This window comes from Mus musculus, chromosome 1, assembly GCF_000001635.26.
Source record: "Mus musculus strain C57BL/6J chromosome 1, GRCm38.p6 C57BL/6J".
NCBI lineage: Eukaryota > Metazoa > Chordata > Mammalia > Rodentia > Muridae > Mus > Mus musculus.
Window position 1 is genome coordinate 191,893,811 of NC_000067.6, and position 21,942 is coordinate 191,915,752.

General features: G+C 47.7%; 1 protein-coding gene and 1 long non-coding RNA gene across 3 annotated transcripts; one reads left to right on the top strand and one right to left on the bottom strand.

The window, feature by feature from the left end:
* Positions 1-261: 261 nt before the first annotated feature.
* Positions 262-13,717, bottom strand: 1700034H15Rik (RIKEN cDNA 1700034H15 gene). The gene is made up of 5 exons (NR_030669.1): positions 13,250-13,717; positions 9,732-9,775; positions 6,870-7,108; positions 4,463-5,016; positions 262-3,318 (listed from the first exon to the last, which is right to left on the bottom strand). It is a non-coding gene; the product is annotated as an RIKEN cDNA 1700034H15 gene (long non-coding RNA).
* On the top strand, positions 12,887-19,438 carry Slc30a1 (solute carrier family 30 (zinc transporter), member 1). 2 transcript variants are annotated; one of them, XM_006497158.4, is made up of 3 exons: positions 12,887-13,803; positions 14,773-14,819; positions 15,041-19,438. In XM_006497158.4, exons 1-2 carry the CDS (start codon positions 13,197-13,199, stop codon positions 14,778-14,780), a joined length of 615 nt encoding a protein of 204 aa, XP_006497221.1. In that variant the 5' UTR covers positions 12,887-13,196; the 3' UTR covers positions 14,781-14,819; positions 15,041-19,438. The 2 variants fall into 2 exon arrangements, with proteins under 2 accessions (XP_006497221.1, NP_033605.1); NM_009579.3 differs by lacking the exon at positions 14,773-14,819 and having other exon boundaries at positions 12,971-13,803; positions 15,041-19,437.
* Positions 19,439-21,942: the final 2,504 nt, after the last annotated feature.

Here is a 21,942-nt window from a genome sequence, read left to right on the forward strand (position 1 = left end):
GCCTAGGCCAGCTTCCCAGCAAAGTCAGATTCTGAAGGGGCAGAGCAAAACCCACCAAACTATAAGAAAGGAAATGGAAAATGTCTGAGACAAAGGGATCTAAACTAGCAAGCTAAGCATTACCATCCATCATTTGGATCCTAGAAAAAGCTTCATCATATATCAGGGTCTTACTAACCTGGCTTGGTCCCCAGACCCCCACCCTCACCCTTTCCCCCTCTTCTACCCCCTGGATAATTTTGAAATGAATTATCACATCCCTCATCTGCAAATATTTCAGTTGTTTTATTAGCATTTAGATGTGAGTAACATCAAATTATACAGGTCAGAGCATGTTTCAGAAGAAACAAAACACGAAACTGGAGATCTTGGCACAACGATCACATCCCTAGGCTGAGCCCCTGGCATGGCTTTTCCCAGTCTGATTCTGCTCACCAGCAACCCCGGGAGCTCAGAATTCCCAGGGGCTTTGGAGGAAATGAAATGAAACTGGGGTGCCTGGAGCTCTTTGCTTTGCTTCGGTACTTGGGCCTTTGCAGGATGCTGGACACACAGACAGACACTTCTCCTTGTACACCTTCGTGCTATATCCAACGTGAATCAGAGAGGCTTCTCAGCAACACACATGCTCTGCCATAAACCTGACTCCTCCCAGTGCAGGCAGTAGAATCTGAGGATGGTGCAGCAGTCTGGAGCAAGGACCAAAGCAGAAGAGGGCGGGGATGGGCGTGGGAGGCAGATGGGGCACAGAGGGTCCGGAGGCTCCAAAGAGGGATGTGAAACTGAGTGGGAGGCAGAGAACGAAAGTAGAGCACGTTATCCTGGAATGAGGATGAGTCACGCAGAGAACGTTCTCCCACTGCGAGCGAGCGAGCGTGAGCGCCTCAGAGTAACACCCGTCACCAGGAAAAGAAGAGAGGGGTGTAAGCAGCCCTTGATGGTGACAGAGAATGCGCTCGCTGGACTAGGTGTGTTTCCAGAAATGAGGCACCCCTCCTGGGTAGCCAGGAGTGAGCCATTTGCCTCTCTATTTCATACCCATGCTCTCTGAAAAAAAGCAGCCAGGCTAGTTATCTCTGGATTAACCCAGCTGTAGGAAAGGGGCAGACCTGAGTGAGTTTGGGGGTACTTTTCAATGGTGGCTGTGAGCAATAGGGAGCTGCAACAACAGCAGAGATGACCTGGTTCATGCATGAACCATATCACACTAGGAACAGAACCTGTGAGGTACTGGTGTATCAGTCATTCTCCGAAACACAAACGTTATCTTGTTCAGTCTGGATGGTAAACTCCAGTATTCTCACACCGACACCGTCGGGGAAACTGAAGCTTGCACAGCCTACCCACAACCCATTGGTTACAAACAGGAAAGCCAGAATCAATGTCATCTTTCCGAAGTCCTTCGAGCTGTTGTTGCGGGTTCTCTGGCCACGCTAGGGTGGACAGAATCACCACAGCCACCTCAGTTGCATCATTCAGTCAAAAATCCAGAAACATTCATGAAATCAGCAACCACAGGCCCCAAATAAGCAGAGATGAACTGTAAACCACTGAGACCAAGAAATAAACTAGTGGGGGTGTGGTGAGCTCCTGCTTCCAGGACACTGGCAAACACTGAGGCAGGCAGCGCAAGAACGTGAAGATGGAGCCGGGTGGGGCTCATTTCCCACACCGAGTGTGAGAGGAAATGTTGGTGGATAATACATTTTCGTAGTCTTAACAGTACCTACCCAGAGACGGCTTCTCAGTTCAAATGAAAGAAAATAATTATATGGTAAAGGAGCTGGGCGAGTGTGGAATGGGTGGAGAGAGAGATTAAAGGATGCGCTTCTGGGAAGGGACAGGTGGATGTCACTTGCTCCCAGGTCAGATGCCCCCAGAAACAGAACAGGACTCCACTTCCGCAATATCCCAACCGAGAGAACAAAGCATCAGACGGAGCAGATGGGCTTTTATTTGATCTTGTGGTGTTGGGGATCAATCTGAGGCCTGTGTGTGAGAGGCAAGTGCAACACGGCTGAGCCCTACTCCAACCTTGGCTTCCTGAGACAGGCTCTTACTATGTAGCTGATGTGGGCCTGGAAGGTGCTTCTGGAACATGCTTTTAGCCCACTCCAGCCTCAAGCTAATGATGTTACTGCTTGCCTCCCCCCAAAACATGAGAAGAACTATATTCTTAAGAATATGTCAACATTATAAAGAACAAAAAAGGGGGGCTATGGGAATGTTCTAAGCAAAATGAGGGGAGAGGCAGGTAATCGCCTTGGAGGGGGCAGTGTTAAGAAGATGTTAGAGCCACTGGGTTTACAGACAATGACATCCTAACTTATAAAGCAGGCAAAAATGTACTATGGCTATGTATCAGAATAGCCCTATTTTTCTGAGATGCATATCAAGGTGTTTGGCTTTGGATTATGTTTTGTGTGTGTGTGTGTGTATGTGTGTGTGTGTGTGTGTTTGTGTGTGTGTGTGTGTGTGTTTACATGTGTGTGTGTTTGTGTGTGTTTGTGTGTGTGTGTGTGTGTGTGTTTGTGTGTGTGTGTGTGTGTGTTTACGTATGTATGTACATCAGAGGATAACTTTGGAGAGTTGGTTCTTTCCTGCGTGACTTGCTTCACATCCTTCAAGAGACAAAGACGCAGTGAGCACGGTGTCTATATAATCCTAGCTCTCAGGAGACAGAGGCAAGAGGATTGCAGCAAATTCAAAGACAGACAGGTCTACTTAGCAAGTTCTGGAACAGCTGGGGTTGCACAGCAAGGGCCTATCTCAAGGACAAAGGAGGAAGCACAAAAGCCAAAGCCAATGGGAGAAAACCCAACAACAGGTAAACCTGGGTACAAATCTTCTGAATTTCGGAATACGGAGGGTCTTTGACCTACCCTTAATAAACTCACCGTAAATTGGAAACATCGTAAAATATAATTAACACATCTGTGGTGGCTGACTTGACCATCATGTTTGGAATCTCAACATGTTTGGAATCACCATGGAAACGAACTTCTAGGCATGCCTGAGAGACAGTTTCTAGAAGACTTGGTAAAGGTGGGCCGATGCCACCTCACAGGCTGGCGCCCTGGACGACAGCAGGCTGAGCACTGAGAAGACGCTCTTGGTTTCCTGGCCCCAAGGCCTCCAGCTCCTGCTGCCAGGTCTTCCCTGCTAGGATGAACCGCACCCTCCAGCTGCCGCCACAACAGATGCTTCCTGCCTTAAGCGGCTTTTGTTGAGGATTCTGCTCCGGCAAGGAGAGGTTGCTGGCTGCTGGCTGCTGACCCTCCGAGGAACATGGCTTAAAGGCCAGTTCAAAGTACAATGCTGCATATTTTGAGTGTGAGGAAATATCAAAGTCAGAAAATCAGAGTATAGTTTCTACTGAATGCCTGCATGGTCAGGAGAAAAATCCCAAGTCAGACCATCATAAATCAGGGCCATCTGTATGTCCTGATAAGACATTTTATCTTTCAATCACCCTGACACCATCTTCCGGGGTGGTGGTCACACAGTGAATTCTTGGATGGTCAGGGAGAATGCCTGGCATGGAGCCATGTCTCCAATCACTGTCTCTAGAAGCTCAAGGCTTAGCGGCCTTCTGGTTAGCACTTCAGCAAATATCAACAACTTATCAGAGATTGCTTGGCAACAGAAACCATACAGAGCCACCAGGAAAACCAACACTTCAGTGTGCCAGGAAGGAGAGTTTCTCTGTGTAGCCTTGGCTGTCCTTGAACTTGTTCAGACTGGCCTCAAATGAGAATCCATCTGGCTCTGCTTCCCAAATGGGAAATGAGGAATCTTATTTAACTTACTCATCCACCCATCAGAAGGATAGTGTGTGTAACCCAATTTTGCAGCTTGTATTTGAAGTGTACTGGGAACAGGTTTTGAGGCAGTATGGGAGGGCAGGTGACCCAGCAGCAAGGACACACTCTGCCTGGGGCTTGGGAGACACTAGTGAACAGCTTCTGTCAACAGGATGATTACTGCCATTGTATATTTGATTCACTACTGGGTGCTAGGCCCTGTGGACACACAAAGATAAAAGGTTTCCCCCACCTGTCCCAAGAAACTCTGGGAAGGGGAGAGAAGCTCAGGAAAGCAATGTGTCTCAGGGCAACAGATCAAAATGCCAGTCACAAGTATTCCAAAGGGGTGGCTAGGAAAAGCTACAGCAAGGATGTGCGGTCAGTGCAGGTGATAGGGACAGGATTCTCATCACTCATTAATTCATTCACTCATTCACCTATACAGTTATTCAATTATTTCCATTTGCTTGTTTGTTTTGAGGCAGGGACTTACTATGTAGCCCTAGCTGGCCTCACTCACAGAGCTCCAACTGCCTCTGCCTCTTAAGAGCGCCTGGATTAAAGGGGTGTGCTACCATGCTAGGCTTCATTCATTTTTTAAATGCAAAGTACTATGCTAGACACTTATAAAACATGAGGTTAAAAAGAAATAATACCGGGGGCTGGAGAGATGGCTCAGCAGTTAAGAGCACTGTCTGCTCTTCCAGAGGTCCTCAGTTCAATTCCCAGCAACCACATGGTGGCTCACAACCATCTGTAATGGTATCTTCTGGCATGCAGGCACATATTTGGATAAAACACATCTGTATAAAATAAAAAATAAATATAATCTTTTTTAAAAAAGAAAAAAAATATTGAAACAAGCAAAGAAAAAAATATGATCTGCTAATGATAACTAAAATCTAAACCGTGCAGTGACACATGCCTTAAGGAGCCAGCCGGTACTCCAGTGATAACATAGAAAGACTCTGTCTCGGAAAACAAACAGAACAAATACTTACATAGGAGGCCCGGGCATCTGCAGTCCCAGTCCAGGTGGGACCCTGCTTACCACTGTGCTGTCCTTGAGATTTCACGCAGCCCTGTGATGTGGGCTGATAAGTTGTCACAACTGTGTGCAAGACTCTTTCCAGGAGACACGTTCTTTTGATGGACACTTTTTCCTTCTCTCGGCATGAGATTCTTGGGGGAATCCCCATTTCTTTGTAGTCTATTGTTGACAAGAGTTATCCTTAGATACTGCTAGATTGGTGTATGGAAATGGTAGAGAGAGGCCAGGTACAAAGGAGATTACTGGAGGACAATGGGGCCTTCTAGGGAAGGCTCACAAGACTGCTATGAATGTCCATCCCCCTTTGTCTCAGAAGTGTGTCTTTCCTGTCACCCTGATGTATGGAGTGGACCCTCTCCCACCAAGGGTAGCTCTGTGTCTTTCTACATGGCACACCAAGAGGCAAGTGAGAGGGACAACATGGGCTCATTTCCTCCAGTGTGGCTGGCACTAGTATTCCTTATGACTGCCTAGGGAGTCACCTTTGTCTTGATGGTGGGCATGTCAGAGGCAATGATGCTTCATGGACCAACCAGTGTGTCCCTGCAGGCTGTGAGATGGTCACCTCTGACCTCATTCATGATGGAACAAACCTTGAAGCCAACAGATGGTTTGAATATGCTTGGCCCATGGGAAGTGGCATTATGAGGAGGTGTAGCCTTATTTGGAGGAGGTATACCCTTGTTACAAAGAAATGTGTCACTGTGGAGGTTGGGCTTCACATATGTTGAGGCTTCATATATATGTTCAAATCTGGCCAGTGTGTTATAGTCTTCTCCTGGCTGCTGCTGGGTCAAGATATAGAGCTCTCGGTTCCTGGATGCTGTCATGCTTCTTGCCATGATGACAATGGGCTGAACCTCTGAAACTGAGTCAGCCCCAATTAAGTGTTTTCCTTTATAAGATTTGCCTTGGTCATGTTGTCCCTTCACAGCAATAAAACCTTAACAAGACAAGGGGCCTGCAGGGTGTGGTCTGTAGAAAGAGCGGCAGTGGTCAGGACTTTGTTCAGAATTAGACGGACAGAGAGAAGTGTCACTCTCAATTCGCATCTGTTTTCTCACACTACTGATGCCCTTGGCTCAAAAGGAAATTATTTAAATCTGGGAGTGGCAGTTCATGCGACACTGCGTGTGTGGATTCGGTTAAGTGAACTCAGGTTGTCGGGCTTTGGTAGCAAGTGCCTTTAACCACTGAGCCATCTCACCAACCCCCTAAATGTTTAAAATCCCAAAGTGCTAACTTTTCTCTGGCACATGTAAGCCACCTAGAATGTCACCAGTTTTAAGGAGTCCCTTCTTAACAAGGGTAAGGTGTGTATTTGTTTAACATTTGAATATAAAAGCAATACCTGCTCATCTTAAAACACAGCTGATGAGTATGAAGTAAGCACAAGGAAGCAAAGTTTAAAGTTAAGGGCATTTCCCCCTGGGAATAAGTTAACACCATACAATATCTCCCTTTGGGGATTGGCAGGAAGCTCATGAGCAGAGCAGAGTAGCACAGACATGTAGCTCAGCTCCTTGGGAAACAGAGGCAAGAGAATCACTTGACTACAAGGTAGCCTGGGCTACAAGGTAGCATTTCAGAGTAAAATGCTGCTGTGAGCTTACACTCTAGAGACACAAAATGCAGCTGATTACAGACACCACGAGCTGGAAACGCAGGCTCCCAGGCCCCACTGTAGGCCTTCAGGACCTGAACCTGCATCCTAGCAAGTTCCCAAGTGACTCTGGTGTATGCTAAAGGTGGAAATGACAGCATTTTCATCAAGTTCTTTGGAAGACATCCAGGTTGTCAAAGAAACCACAGGTAGTGGTTACACTGACCAAAGCAGCAGGCAGAACATGGCACTAATTCACCCCACAGAACTATATGTAAAGAGGACCCAATTTTGGAATGCGTCACTAGAGAATCAGACCTTGGAGTGACCTGTTAAAGAGAGGTGTCACTAGCAAGTAGGCCACCTCCCCTTAGTGCTTATAGTAATTACAAATTAACGAAAGACTCACAGAGCCAGCGGTGTAGAGGAACAGGAAGCAGGGAGAAGCAGACTCTGTAGGGCTTCATGTGGTCTTGAGCTTCAGACCAGCTTGCTACCCCAATGAAGGTGTGAAGTTACAAGCCAGGCTTCATGTCCACAGAGTCCCACAGTCACAAGCTGTGGGGCATGGAACAAATTTCTTAGCTGCATGGGCTCTCCACTCATTCATTGCTTGTAGATTCTGCCTCACAAATTCACAGCCTTGTCCTGAATCAAAAAACAATCAATCAGCACTATAGAGGAAGCTGTGGAAAGCCTGCAGTGTGGGGCTGGAGTGTGGCAGCAGAGCGCCCACCTAGCACAGCTCCTGATCCTTGTTTGATTGGTTGGTTGGTTGGTTTGAGACATGGTCTCATGTAGGCCAGGCTAGCCTTGAACTATAAAGCCAAGGATAACTTTGAACTTCTGGCCCTCCTGTCTGCACATCGATAACTGCTGGCATGACTGGCACACGGCTTGGTCGTACCCGGTCATGCCATGCTGAGCTGAGCATTATGTATGTAGTGTCAAGCTACACCCATCCCAAGTCTTCAGCTTAGCATCAAACAGTGTGTCTTTGCTAAGCACAGACGAGAGAGCAAGACACGAAGCACTGTCCTCCAGGGATGGCCTGGTCAGAGGATCAGGGGTCAGCCCAGTAAGGCATCTTTAGCTGACAACCAAGGATGTCTGAGATTCACTGGGGACAGGGGTGGAAGAGCATCCCAGGAGAAGGGACAGAGTGTGCACAGGCTGGATTTGTGGCAGTAGGAAAGGCTGGTCCCAAAGATGGAGAGGACAGCTCGGCCATTGATCCTGAGTGTCAATCTGGGTGTCCTCTGGGTGGAGGATACTTTTTTGGTGTCCATACCTGGAGTTTGTTTTTTGTTTGGAACAATGTTTCTATGTGTAGCCTTGGCTGACTTGGAGCTCTCTGTGTAGATCCCGCTGGCTTCGAACTTACAGAGACCTACTGCCTCAGCCTCCTGAGAGCTAAGGTTGAAGGTTGTGCCACCATTCCTGGGATCACTGCGGCAGCTACAGCTTGGGAACAGGAAGGCAGCATTGGGCGGGGACTGCAGGGGACTTTTATGACCTAGAAGAGAGTCTGGGAAGGCTGCCCTCCACAGAAGTCTCGCTCCACTCCCCCAGGACCCTCTTCCCCACGCCCCTGTCCTTTCAAGTAGCCTTCCACCAGAAGAGAATCAGGAGGCTGTGGTCCAGGAGCAAATACTGTAGCCAAGAGCATTAGCTGAGGAGCTGGCTGGCTGATCAACTGTCCTCAGTCCTGAGACAGTTTCAGTTTATTGAATGAGAAATGGGGAGGGGAGGGGGTGGGTTGGTTTAGTTTCTGAAATCAATTGAAAACTCAGCCCTGGATTCACACACTCCAAGGAGAAGTGACTCAAAAGGCCCCACCCAAGAGTGTTAACCAGGTCACTTTGTCTCCTTGTCCCCAATAATGAAGCCACCTTGCCAGGCCAGGTGCCAGGTCTAAATTCCCAGCTACTTAGGCTGAGGTGGAAGGTTCACAGCTGCCTGGACAACATGATAAGTCTATCTCACTACATTGTAGCTCAGTGGTATAGCACTTTCCTAGTATACAGGAGGCCCAAAAGTCCATCCTGAGCTCCCCGGTCCCAAAGTCAAGCATCCCTCACCCAAAAGATATGGTAAGGAGACTCGGGGATGTCTACTAGCTTGTTCGGACACACAAGAACTTTTCTTTTTTTCCTTTTTTATTTTTAAGGGCCCAGGATGGTCTCACACATGAGATGTAGCTACAGATGACACTGCACTTCTGACCCTTTGGTCTCTGGGATTACAGGCATGTGCCACCGAGCTAAATTTATGCTATTCTGCAGATTGAACCCATGTGTGCCACACAAGAACTCTGAGCTACATTCCCCTAAAATAATGCTTTGATTATTTCATTTTAAATTTTTGAGAAGAGGATATGGTAAGTCCAGGGCTGGCCTTGAACCACCATACCTGACAAAAATTCTCTTGAAAACATGTCCTCTGTGCTTTGTGACCTCTAGACCTGAAGAATAAAAAGACTACGGAAGACAGATGTGATGGCTCATGTCTGTAATCTCAGTACTTGGGAGGCTGCAGCAGGAGGATCAAGAATACAAGGCTAGCCGGGCAGGGGTGGTACACATCTTTAATCCCAGTGCTCGGAAGGCAGAGGCAGGTGGATTTCTGAGCTCGAGGCCAGCATGGTCTACAAAGTGAGTTCCAGGACAGCCAGGGCTATACAGAGAAACCCTGTCTCAAAAAACAAAACAAAAACCAAAAACAAAACAAAAAACCATAAAGAACAACAAAAGACAAAAACCATGACCAAAGAAATGTGAGCATTCCATCTTTAAGATACCTGAGCCTTCACCTGTCTCTGCCTCTGTTGTTAAGTAGCACAGTACCTAAAGCACAAGGTGATGAAGCTGGCTCAGCAGGTAAAGAAGTCTGCCACCAAGACTGACAACCCAAGTTCAGTCCCTGGAGTCCTATGGTAAAAGGAGAGAACCAAATCATCGGAGTTGTCCTTGGACCCCTACATTCATGTGTGCCTACAGATAAATGTAACCCCAAATCCATAGGTGCTTGTTTTTGTGGTGCTGGGGACCACAGCCTAATGGCAGTAGATGAGCAGTGCACCGTCAAGCCACATCCAACCTTCTCTCCTCACTGTTTCTTCTCAAGTCATTCAGGCCAGCCTCAAACTCACTCTGTGGTTCATGCAGACCTAGAACTCTCTCCTGCCTCAGCCTCCAGAGTAGTCAGGCCAATACGCCTGAGCTCCTAAACGCTCCTCGTAAGCCTTGCTATATGGGTGCTGCTGCCTTACCTTCCTGCCATGACTGCAGAACTTGGGCCCCATTTTCATTATTCCTGAAAAAAACAAAACAAAATTTTCTCTATTGTTAGCCTCACCAGAGAACCTTCAGTTCCACCAAGGAAGATAAACACTAGACCCTCCCAGCTGTGGCTGGGCAGGTCTCTGCACATGGTTGGACTTCCTGCTCCAGGGGTCCTTACCAGCTTCCCTTGGACCACAGAGACCTTTTGTGCTGTTCCTGAGTTTTAGTGCTGCATGGTTCCTAGTTATTCTTTGTTCTGTTGCTTATTCCTCTAGGGGCAGCTAAACAAATATCAAACCTTGGCACTCCCGGTATTGCTGGAGATTTTGGTTTATAGGTAGAAACTACTCAAGTGTTTTTCAAAAGACACAAGAGCATAAACAAGCCCATTGCCCCGTGTTTTCCCTTGAGATTGAACACTGGACATGACTTACGGTCAGCTGACGTCAAATGCACTCTCATGCTCACATGGTCTGTGGTGTTTTGTTTTTGGGTCTTAGCAGGCAAGGCCCAACTTTATACAATGATTTTTAAAACTTAAAACAAAACAAACAAACAAAAAACCAAAAAGCATTGTGTAAGTCAGAGGACAACTTGAGTCAGCTCTCTCATTCCGCCATGCGGAAAACTCAGGCCACCAGCTCTGTGCAGCACCTTTAGCAGCCGAGCCATCTTCTTGGTCTTACTTTTTTTTTTTTTTTTTTTTAAAGTAGAGTCTATGTGCCCTGGCAGTCCTGAAACTGTGTAGATCAGGCTGACCTCTAACTCACAAGAGATTCTCCTGCCTTTGGGATTAAAAGCAAGCACTACCACACCCAGCTACACTGATTTTTGACAATATCTGTTCAGGTCTGGGGCTTTCACAATCCTCCAAGATTCTACCAGGAGTTCCCCCCAGGAGTGTCAAGTTCAGAGGGTGGAGTGTACAGTACCTAAAAGTAAAGTGTGCTAGATTTAATCAACGTGGATGTGAAAATTATCAGGCAAGTTGAGTTGGCTGGCCATTGTGACTTCTCTACACTTTGGGGCTGTGCTGCCCCACCCTCTACCAGGCGATGAGGGAATAAAGCAGCCTTTTGGGAGACAGCTTGAATGTGAGACAGCCTCCTCAGCTGTGGCTGCTGTCGGAAGCAGAAATGGTTTTTATGGTGAAACATCTTCAAACATCTTCCAGGCTGGTCTGTTTAGTCCCTGTGGGGGCAAGACCCAGTTGGCAAGGGAAACCTGCCTTATTATTTACCTAGTGTTTAAAGCAGTAGTTCTCAACCTGTGAGTCACGACCCCTTCGGGGGTCAAAGGACCCTTTCATGGGGAGATGGGGGTTGCCTAAGACCATTGGAAAACAGATATTTACATTCAGATTCGTAACAGTAGCAAAATCATTGTGAAGTAGCAATGAAAGGGTAGCATTAGGAAGGTTGAGAACCACTGTTTTAAAGGAATCTGTCTCAATAAAGGGCCATTGTAGGAGGCAAAACGGTCCCCAGCTGCCCAGTGACTTAAGGATACTTTAAGTGCCTTCCAAATTTAGACTTCTATATAGGCAGGCTGGGAGAAAGTTTGAAGCTGTGCTTCCCACTTTGTGCGCATGGGGTGACTACTGGAGTTCCAGAGTCCAATCTAAGCCCTGCTATCATGCTTATTCAAATTCAGCATCTCAAAGTGGATTTCACTGTTTTCCCATTTCCCAAGAAATGCCACTTAAGGCAGGATTTCCCTCACCGGCTTCGAAACATACCTGTTAATCCTCCCCTTTAGCTCTCTTGCCGCCCAATACCCAGTCCGTCACCAGGTTCTATTTATTCTCTTACCCGCCTAGCTTTCCAGTCTGGGTGCTGGGATGAGAACAAGGTGTACAAAGTGAGAGGCAATCTTGGAATAGGATTTTCCGCTGAGCGGTGGTGGCGAACACCTTAATCCCAGCACTCAGAAGGCAGAAGCAGCTGTATCTCTGAGTTCAAGGACAGCCTGGTCTAAAGAGGGAGTTCCAGCACAGCCAGGGTTTACTCACAGAAACTGTTCAGAAAAGCCAAAAGGAAATTTTTTTCATGCAAAAGAACACAGTGGGCCATGAATATCTCAATGCAATAGCTGGTACCCAGAGGGTCCTTCGAAAGGCAGGTTTGGCGACTCAACAGAGGCCTCTCTGATGATTATAGCCTCCATTGGGGTGTGGGGGGCTTTACCCACATAGATGTGCACACATCCACTGTTCTCGCTTGGAGGACGAACTCCATAGAGTTTTAGCCAACTCAGCAAGGGTGTTTGGTTCCTCGTGCCTCCCCACCATCTTCTTTTGTATTCTGGTCGCCCCTCCCCCTCCAAACAGCCCACACAAGGGTTCGGAGGTTTAAAAACCTATAAATAGTGTGAAATCACAGAGCCTTGGAATTTTAGCTAGAAGGAAGCAGAAGAGTTCCACTTGCCCAACCCTTCCCTGTATTGATGAAGAAACAGGTGTAGCGAGATTAGGTGACTTGCCCAAGTCACGCAGCAGGCTCCCGCCCCAAGTCAGCACTCCACACTTTAAGAGTGTCAGCGACAAGCTGACTTCACACGGTTGCCCTGGGGAGGGGTGGGGGGTGGCCGTGCGGGTGACCCCTGGATGGAAAGTGTTCCTGAGGCTAAGGTTGTGCTGCTAGCAACCAGTTCCTAACTCAGCTCCTCACTCGGCCGCGGCCGCGCCCCCGCCGCCGTCCGCACAGCCCACACTCCCCGCCCCTCCTGGGCGCCGACCTGTCACCCAGCCGCCCCCACGTGCACCCAGCTCCCAGGATCAAAGTCTGGGGCGGCCGGGCCGGCAAAGGGGAACCGCGGCCCGGAACCCGCACCGCGGGAAGCGGCAACTGCTCACTGCGCCCCAGGGCTCGGCGCCACCGCCCTGCCGCCTGCCCACCGCTGCACGCGGCCCGCGCCCACCCTCCCCCGTACCGCCCGCCGCTGCACCCGGCCGCGGCCCCCGGCCCACGCCCGGCTCCCCAGTGCACAGGCCCCGCCCCCAGCTCCCGCGGCCGCGCCCCGCCCCCTCCCGCCCCTCCGCCGCGCTAGCCAATAGAGGCCGAGGAAGGGCGGGACGCCGGGGCTGTCGTGAGGCAGCTCTGGCCAATGGGGAGGCGAGCCGGGCCTGGGGGGCGGGGCACCGGGGCCTTGTCACGCTCGGGTCCGTGTGAAAACGGGGGTTCCGAGTGCAAAGCAAAGTTTTTTTGTAAACCGTCTGCAAAGGAGGGGGGGCGAAGACGGCGGACGCCTCCGGGCCGAGCGCAGTCGCCGCGGACGCCGTCTCCCGAGCGCTTCGGTCCGATGCTCGGCAGCCCCTCGGCACGCAGTGGCCCGCCGCGCCCTCCGCCTCGCCAGCCCAGCCGAGCGCCGGCGCTTGAGTAGCTGCGCGGCCGGCGGTTTCCCCACAGCGCCGCTCCCGTTCCCGCGTCAGCGCCGAGCCTCAGGCCGCCGCCATGGGCTGCTGGGGCCGCAACCGCGGCCGGCTGCTGTGCATGCTGCTGCTGACCTTCATGTTCATGGTGCTGGAGGTGGTGGTGAGCCGGGTGACCGCGTCGCTCGCCATGCTGTCCGACTCCTTCCACATGCTGTCGGACGTGCTGGCGCTCGTAGTGGCGCTGGTGGCCGAGCGCTTCGCCCGGAGGACTCACGCCACGCAGAAGAACACGTTCGGCTGGATCCGCGCTGAGGTGATGGGCGCACTGGTGAACGCCATCTTCCTCACGGGGCTGTGCTTCGCCATCCTGCTGGAAGCCGTCGAGCGCTTCATCGAGCCGCATGAGATGCAGCAGCCGCTCGTGGTGCTGAGCGTCGGCGTGGCGGGGCTGCTGGTCAACGTGCTGGGGCTCTGTCTGTTCCACCATCACAGCGGCGAGGGCCAGGGCGCGGGCCACGGCCACTCGCACGGCCACGGCCACGGCCACCTCGCCAAGGGCGCGCGCAAGGCGGGCCGCGCGGGGGTCGAGGCGGGCGCGCCGCCGGGCCGGGCGCCGGACCAGGAGGAGACCAACACGCTGGTGGCCAACACCAGCAATTCCAACGGGCTGAAGGCGGACCAGGCAGGTGAGCGCCACAGTGTTCGGGACAGGCGCCCCCTGGCGACCGCGGTGGGTGCCACGCCCCGCGCCCAGGTGCGCGGTGGTTTCGTGCCCACTGAACAAGTTTGATAATGATGTGCTGGGGGTGTGTGGGCCCTGGTTAAAGGCGGCCTTTGTGAACGGGAGTGTGTGTTTCCCTGAACCGACCACCTAATCCGGAAAATCACTGTTTAGGGACCTGCCAAGGCACGTTGCACCCTCACCTCCTCGGGTTGGCATAATGGTGCTCGACCCAGTGGTGATGTATTACTCTCGTGGTTTTAACGAGCGTTTTTCATCTTGAGCACGTGTGCTTGATGGTAATTTGGAAGGTAAGTGTTGAAAAGAAATGAGAAAGAACCTACCACCCTCGATGTTAACATTGTGTGTATCTTCCAGTTTTTCTTGCCACTTGTATCTGGTTAGGTTACTTACGGAGGCAGCTTACCTTCTCCAATGCATAGGAACATGTTTGGAAGTTCAGGTGGTGCGTGGGAAAGGAGAAAGAGAAGCTCCTCAGGTGTGCCCTCTGACGGGAACTTTCAGGTTACTTAGTGATTGTTGACTTCCAACTTTGTTGATAGCTTCAGGTTGTTTTGTTGGTTTGTTTTTGGTTCCTCTAGACGGGTTTCTCAGGATAGCCCTGGCTGTCCTGGAACTCACTCTGTAGGACAGGCCGGCCTCAAACTCACAGATTACCTCCTGCATGTCTCTCTGGGGTCAAGGCCTGCACCCCCAGCAATAGACCCAGGTTGTTGATTTGTCAGTTTGTGAACCCTTCTACAAAGACGCTATGTTTTATGTTCTTGACGATGATTTTACGTTAGAGCTGCTTTTCTCAGTCTGTCTAGTGCCACTGACAGAGACCCTCACATCAGGTTTGTTCCTGTCAGAGGACATCCCTTCAGTGATGCTTACTGATTGCCTAGAGTTTTGTTTCTCTTGTATGTTTCAGAGAGGTGACGCAGTGTTTACACGACCCCATCCCAGCAGTGAGGGCAGGTGAGAGGTGGGAAGGAACAAGGAGCAGTAGCCCAGTGACACAGTGGACTCTCCGCTGTTGGGTACTGGCGGGACCCAGGGCTAGCTCACTGTGGGTTGCTCTCAGCACACTGTCATTGTCACAGCTTTATGAAACAAGTTTAAACTCACTCACTGCCAGACAAGATGTTTCTGTGGACACTTTAAATGTGCTTAGTGAAAATTGTATTGTTTTGTTGTAGAGCCAGAAAAATTGAGAAGTGATGACCCAGTGGATGTACAAGTAAATGGGAATCTCATCCAGGAGTCTGACAATCTGGAAGCGGAAGACAACAGGGCTGGGCAGCTGAATATGCGAGGAGTGTTTCTGCACGTCCTTGGAGATGCCTTGGGCTCCGTGATCGTGGTCGTGAATGCCTTGGTCTTTTACTTTAACTGGAAGGGTTGTACTGAAGACGACTTTTGTACGAACCCGTGTTTTCCTGATCCCTGCAAATCGTCTGTAGAGATAATTAACAGCACCCAGGCCCCGATGCGTGACGCTGGCCCATGCTGGGTGCTCTACCTAGACCCAACCCTTTGTATTATAATGGTTTGTATACTTCTGTACACGACTTACCCATTGCTCAAGGAGTCTGCTCTCATTCTTCTACAAACTGTCCCTAAGCAAATCGATATCAAACACTTGGTGAAAGAGCTTCGAGACGTTGACGGCGTTGAGGAAGTCCATGAGCTACATGTCTGGCAGCTGGCGGGAAGCAGGATCATCGCCACTGCCCACATAAAATGTGAGGACCCCGCTTCCTACATGCAGGTGGCCAAGACCATTAAAGATGTCTTTCATAATCATGGAATCCACGCTACCACCATCCAGCCTGAATTCGCTAGCGTCGGCTCTAAGTCAAGTGTGCTCCCGTGTGAGCTCGCCTGCAGAACTCAGTGTGCCCTGAAGCAGTGCTGCGGGACACGGCCACAGGTGCATTCTGGGAAGGATGCAGAGAAGGCGCCAACAGTTAGCATTTCTTGTTTAGAACTCAGTGAGAATCTAGAGAAGAAGGCCAGGAGGACTAAAGCTGAAGGCAGTCTCCCTGCTGTGGTGATAGAGATTAAAAACGTGCCAAACAAACAGCCCGAATCATCTTTGTGAGTCTTGAAAAAGATGTGATATTTGACTTTTGCTTTTAAACTGCAAGAGAAAATAGACTCCATTGAAATACTAAGTTTGCCAAGTAGTGTAATTGAAGTCCTTGTCTGGTCGCACAGTTTAATTCTATTTTTGTAAGAACATAATGGAACTGCCTAATAGAGAGTGCTACATTGCAGCCTTGTGATTCTTAGTGCATAGTGCAGCTATGCTGGAACACGTTTGAAAGCCAGTTTTAACACTATGTTACATTTTTGTTTAAAGTAAGTATAAATCTTATATGACATAATGAAATTTGATTCCTGGTTTTCCCATGATAAAAATTAGGGGGATAAATAAAATTGTTACTGGAATTTCTCTGCTTTTCTTCCCCCCCCCCCCCCATTGCTATATCTTATCTGTTAGGATTATAATTGCTAGGCCTTTAAAATCATCAAGTTTGTCTCCTTTGATGTTTGAGGGGATGGTTGCTTGCCCTTTGAGATCATAAACAGACCATAATGGCAGCATATTTCCAGAGTCATGACTCTTAGCAGAAAGTCAGTTTAGTTACTACTTTGTTTTCTCTGCTGCTGAGGAATAGTCTAGTAAACTCTGAGATAATTCACAAGATGAGTTGTAGTTACACATCGTGGAGCATATAGGGGCTAAGAGCAGGGAGGAAGGCAAGCTACAGCTACGTCCGTTACTTCACAGTAATAATGCTGATTATAGCTCTAAAGTATCTTGAAAATCTCTAATGGCTTTATTCTACCAAAGTCAGTCTAAACATGTTTGCCAGTGTTGCTTTCTTTCAAAGACTGGTATTAGCAACATTGAGTTAAATGGTTCTAAATGCATGAGTATTTTTTGAGAATGCAGGCTTGTCTTGGCTCCTTAACTGCAAACTATTAATCTTAAATTATGTCTTAAAGAAACTTCCATAGTGACCCATCAGATGGAATGAATACATTTCTTCATGGGCAGCCAACACAGTGTGTGCTTAGCCAAGAGCCAGTGACTTAAAAATGAAATCACATGGCTCATGCAATTTGGATATTACTTTAGAAAGCAAAACCAGTAAGAGGAAGGCTTGGATCTTTAGCCACCGTGCCTTGGCATGCTGGCTTGCAAAGTGCTTTCTCTGCAGGACTCTGCACTTTGCACCCAGGAAGTCATTCACGGCTGCTCCATTGCCACAGATTTCAAATCCAACGCAGACATTTGAAGATTTTTAAGTTATTTTTTCCAGAAAGGTTAATGCTTTGTGAAGGAAATGTAGATTTTTGTCTTCAAAAGAGTGATTATTAATATCAGTTATGTATAGCTCTATTTTTCTAGGAACAAAGTATTCTGACTACTTCAATAACTTTTATAGCTGACTACTTTTGGGAAAGTTAACTTTTGGGATTTGAAATAATTCATTGCTTAATAATCTGAAAATGGAAGTGTTAGAGTATGACAGTTACTTTAAGGAATGGTCGCTCCCCTAGTGTAATAAGCCTGTTGCTGGCAATGGGCCTACATAAGAACAGCTGGGTTTTCTGATAAGAAATGTAATTTTTGGAACATAGTTTGTAAGCTCACATTTACTACACTGGGCCAACCTTCAACCTACATAATACTTGACTAATATGTGATCTGACCCCTTGGCAGGTGGTTACTTTGACTTTAACAAAACATTTGTTTTTTAAAAAAAACATGAAATTGAGAGCTCTGTGAGTGGTGTGAGCGGGAGCTCCAGTTGTCTCGGATGGTACTGTGCAGAAGGGTTCAGTGTTTCCACAGGGGTACAGGAGGCCATCCAGGAGGTGGCCTTCAGAACCTCTGGGCAGGTTTATGTCATGGGGAGGAGGGCTGTGTCAGTCTGATTTTCAGAAGTGCTTTAAGGTGGTGGTGGCCTGGGTTAAGTGGGTTCTATGTATAAAAGTGGTACCGTAGGCTTTTTTTTTTTTTTTCAAAGGTGTTTGTTACAGCAAAGTCCATGGGCGCCAACTCACCTTGAGGTTTTAGAGAATTATTTATTTCTTTACAATGCACTTTCTAACCCATTTTTTAGCTATATTAGCATTATCTTTAAGAAGAAAAGATGTTTTTATATTTAAATGTTGTGGGATTTGAGTGTCTTTTCCAAAAATAGCATATTTCTTGAAAGAAAATGAGGAGCTACCTTGGCCTCTTGGGGACTATCCCATTGTTTAAATGTGCTTCCTCTCCCAAGTCAGGGCTGCAGGGGGGTTGGGGTGGGGGTTGGGGTAGGGGGAGGCTTCCCTGGTTCCTTCTCACTTGAGCCAGGTCAGTGTGGAGCTGAGTGAGGAAGCATACACTCAAACAGGATCCTTCCAAGCCATGTGCAGCCTTGGAACAATGGACTTGCTTTCCCATGGTCAGCTTTTACCTTGTGGGAGTAATTCTTTTCTGGGGGGTTGGGGGTGGATTATCTACATTGTAGATGGACAAGCCAGAACATGAAAAACAATTCTGGAACATTTTACTGTATTTTCACACCCAAAACAAAATGCTGGGTACCTTTATCCTAAGAGGCATAATTTGAGCAGGGAGGGTTTCCATCAAGTTTACCTTGGAGGGTCTCGGGAGGCTGTTTGTATGTGTGTGTCTTGTCAGCATCTGTTATTTTGAGTTCCTGAAAATTTTGAGGGAAAAGAAAACCTAATGTGAAGTATTTGGTAGGTAAACTGTTTTTGAGTGTTTTTACTGTTTTACAAGCAGATACCATTTGAACAAAAAAATGTCATTAACCTGCTGTCTTAAGGTAGTCCTACACAAATCTGGAGAGCGGATTGGCAATAGGAAATGTTTATTTTAGTACTGCATTTCAGTTAAGTGGTTAACAGTGTTAAGAGGTCTTGGGAAAGTGGAGAAGGCTTTTGTTGTCTTCGAAATCGAAACTGCCCTAGTGCTTCACGACCTGGAAAATGGGACTGTAATCACACTATTTTGATACAGTGCTGCATATATACATATGTGTATGTATATGCTGATCTTGTTTTGTTTTACTAACAAGCTCTGGAATATTTAGCAGTCATTTTCACTGGCACAAGAGCCTTTTGTATATTAATCAATTTAAACTTTTAAACCAAAAATGTTAAGGTTCAGTGTCAGGCAAAAAAAGATGCTGAGGAGAATGTAACATAGAATTGATATGTGGTTATATAAAAAGACACAAATGGCCATGATATGGGTCTGCCTTGAAACAGCACAATGGGGTGTCAGTGTGTCTGATTCTCTGAGACGCTCTCGAGTTGGTCCTGTCTACTGCCGCCTGTGCTCTGGGCCACAGGCATAGTTGATGGGGCTCATCTTGAACTCGAGTGCGGCAACCTTTTCCCTAACTTGTGTGTGTTTTATGACTGTGTGTTATTTCCAAAGCTGTTCCTACCTCACCATGAGGCTTTATGGATTGTTATGTACTATAAATGTTCTATATGAGACAAGACTACTGTGTTTCTTCTCATTTATTAAAAGTTAAGTAGAAAAATAAACTAATTCTAATTTCTATTTTGTTTGTGCATGTGGCCCTCCCCTCTTATACTGCAGTGGGTAAAAGAAATGGACTTTTCTAGCCTTCAGAGGACAAGGGTGTGGAAGATGAATGTTCAAAGTCTATCATAGGAACAGAAAGGTTCACTCACTGTGGGGCCAGTAGACTGAAAATGCTTTGTTTTGAGCATAAATTTATGGGATGTCATTAATTTTAACCTGCTCCTATTGGTGATTTATATTCTGTATTCCTCCCCCCCCCCCAAGTGCCTGGATTAAAGGCGTGTGCCACCACACCCGGCTTTATTCTGTAGTTTTAAGCAAAGTTATGAATAATAATTATATCTATATGACATCTAAAACTAATGCAGAAGGTGGCACCTCAGTGCGAGTCTATTTCAGGGTAGCATAGATAATTGGATGAAAAGTTTCGAGAACTTGAGTTTCTGGCTGGGAGACAACAGTTTAAATACCAATACACAATAAATGGAAGGTGAGTGCTCGGGGAACCGGCAAGTACAGTAGATACTCCTGGACAGGGAGGCATGACTAGAGAAGGTGGAGAGGATGGAGAAGCCAAGGATTACAGGTTAGGATAAAGAGTTGGAGTTGAAAGATGGAGATGACAACAGTCTCTCCATGCCATGCCAGTGAGTCAGAGTATTTTCCTTGCATGTATGTCTGGGTACCTCCAGTCAGAAAAGGGAACTGTACCCTCTGGAACTGGAATTTATAGATGTTTGTTAGCTGCTGTGTGGGTGCTGGGACTCGAACCTGGGGGTCTTTAGAAGAGCAAGTGTTCTTGGGTTGTTTTTGGTTTTTGTTTTTGTATTTTCAAATACAAAATACAAAATACTCTGTAGACCAGGCTAGCCTCGAACTCAGAAATCCACCTGCCCCTGCCTCCCAAGTGCTGGGATTAAAGGCATGTGCCATCACTGCCTGCCTGGCTATATATTTTTTTAATTAAAAATTCACATGTATGTATGAGTATGCCACATGGCCCATGGGGGCCAGAAGAAGGCCGAAGGCCCATGGAGCCGGGGCACTGCCTTATGTGGGGGCTAAGAACCAAACTCTGGTCCTCTCAAAACAGGAAGTGCGCTCAACTACCATGACATCTCCATCCCCGAAAACTCAGTTTTTGAGTAGATAAAGTAGAGAAAAGACTGGGCATGATAAATTTGGAAAGCAAGCCGGCAACATCCATCCACAGTGGTTCCCTGACACCTCCACGCTCACTTGCGTCTCCAGTTGCTTGATTCAGTGCACACTGTCTAACATCCTAGGACATCGCTGACCTCAGGATATGTAGCCACAGTCACTGCTACCTGAGAGTTGCTGTGGCCTAGCTTTTTCATCTGGATCTGTTGAGAGACGTTACCTTCTGAGGCAAAACCTCTCCATCTTCCCCGAAACCACCCTATGTACTGTGTGTCACACGGCTGAGTGAGAGCTGTTATTTCAGAGAGATGAGAGCATGGAGGAAAGGCAGCGGTGTTGATGATGGAGGTGTTTCTGCACCATCAGGATGGGTGCTCATGCTGCCATAGTCCTCTCTCCAATCTAGCCATTTATGACACCTGCATTTGCTGAAGAACCTGTTTCTAGATTGTAAACGGAGGTCAGTGCTGTTTTCCCTATCTCTGTTTCCTTGAGATGTTGCCAACGACTGGTAATGCTGCAGGTATTTACAGGTGTTTGAATGACTGTTGCGGAATGGCAGCCAGGCCTGGGGAAGATGCTTTAATACTTAGGATGCGAGCACTTGGCATGCATCAGGTTGATCCCAACCCTTGCTGAGCAGACACATTCTACTATTCTTACTTCTCTGAAAAACATTTGAAAACCTCATTCAGTGATGGAGGCAGAGGCAGGACACGAAGCTGCTTGCTTTCTCTCTCCTTGGACTTTTCAATAACGGCCTAGAAGCCCAAAATGAAGAATTCTTTGTGGTTCAGTCTAATGAGCTTGACAGCAAAGGGCCATGAGTCAAACCACAAGGCACAGCCACCCAAAGAAATGGGGAATGTAGTTTTAAAATCATTTGGTATTTAAAAGTCATCACTGGATTAAAACCAGCACCTTGTTCTAAATTAGACTTACGTTGTGATTTAGTGTCAGTTTTTTAAAGTATTATTATTATTAGAGTTATGTGGAGAGAGGAATAGGGTGTTTTCTTCTTGTTTGTTTTGTTTTGTTTGGATCTTTGCTTTAATCCAGCCTTTTATTGTTTTTTGGGTTTTGTTTTTGTTTTTTTGAGAAAGGTTTCTCTGTGTAGCCCTGGCTGTCCTGGAACTCACTCTGTAGACCAGGCTGGCCTTAAACTCAGAAATCCACCTGCCTCTGCCTCCCAAGTGCTGGGATTATAGGCATGATCCACCACTGCCCGCCTTTAATCCAGCCTTATGACCTAAAACTGGCAACATTTTCACTGAAAACATGGTCTAGTACTGTTCTGTGTGGTTGCTTCTGCTGGAGGGACACTGCAGCTTACATAGCCTAGGGATGACATTGAAC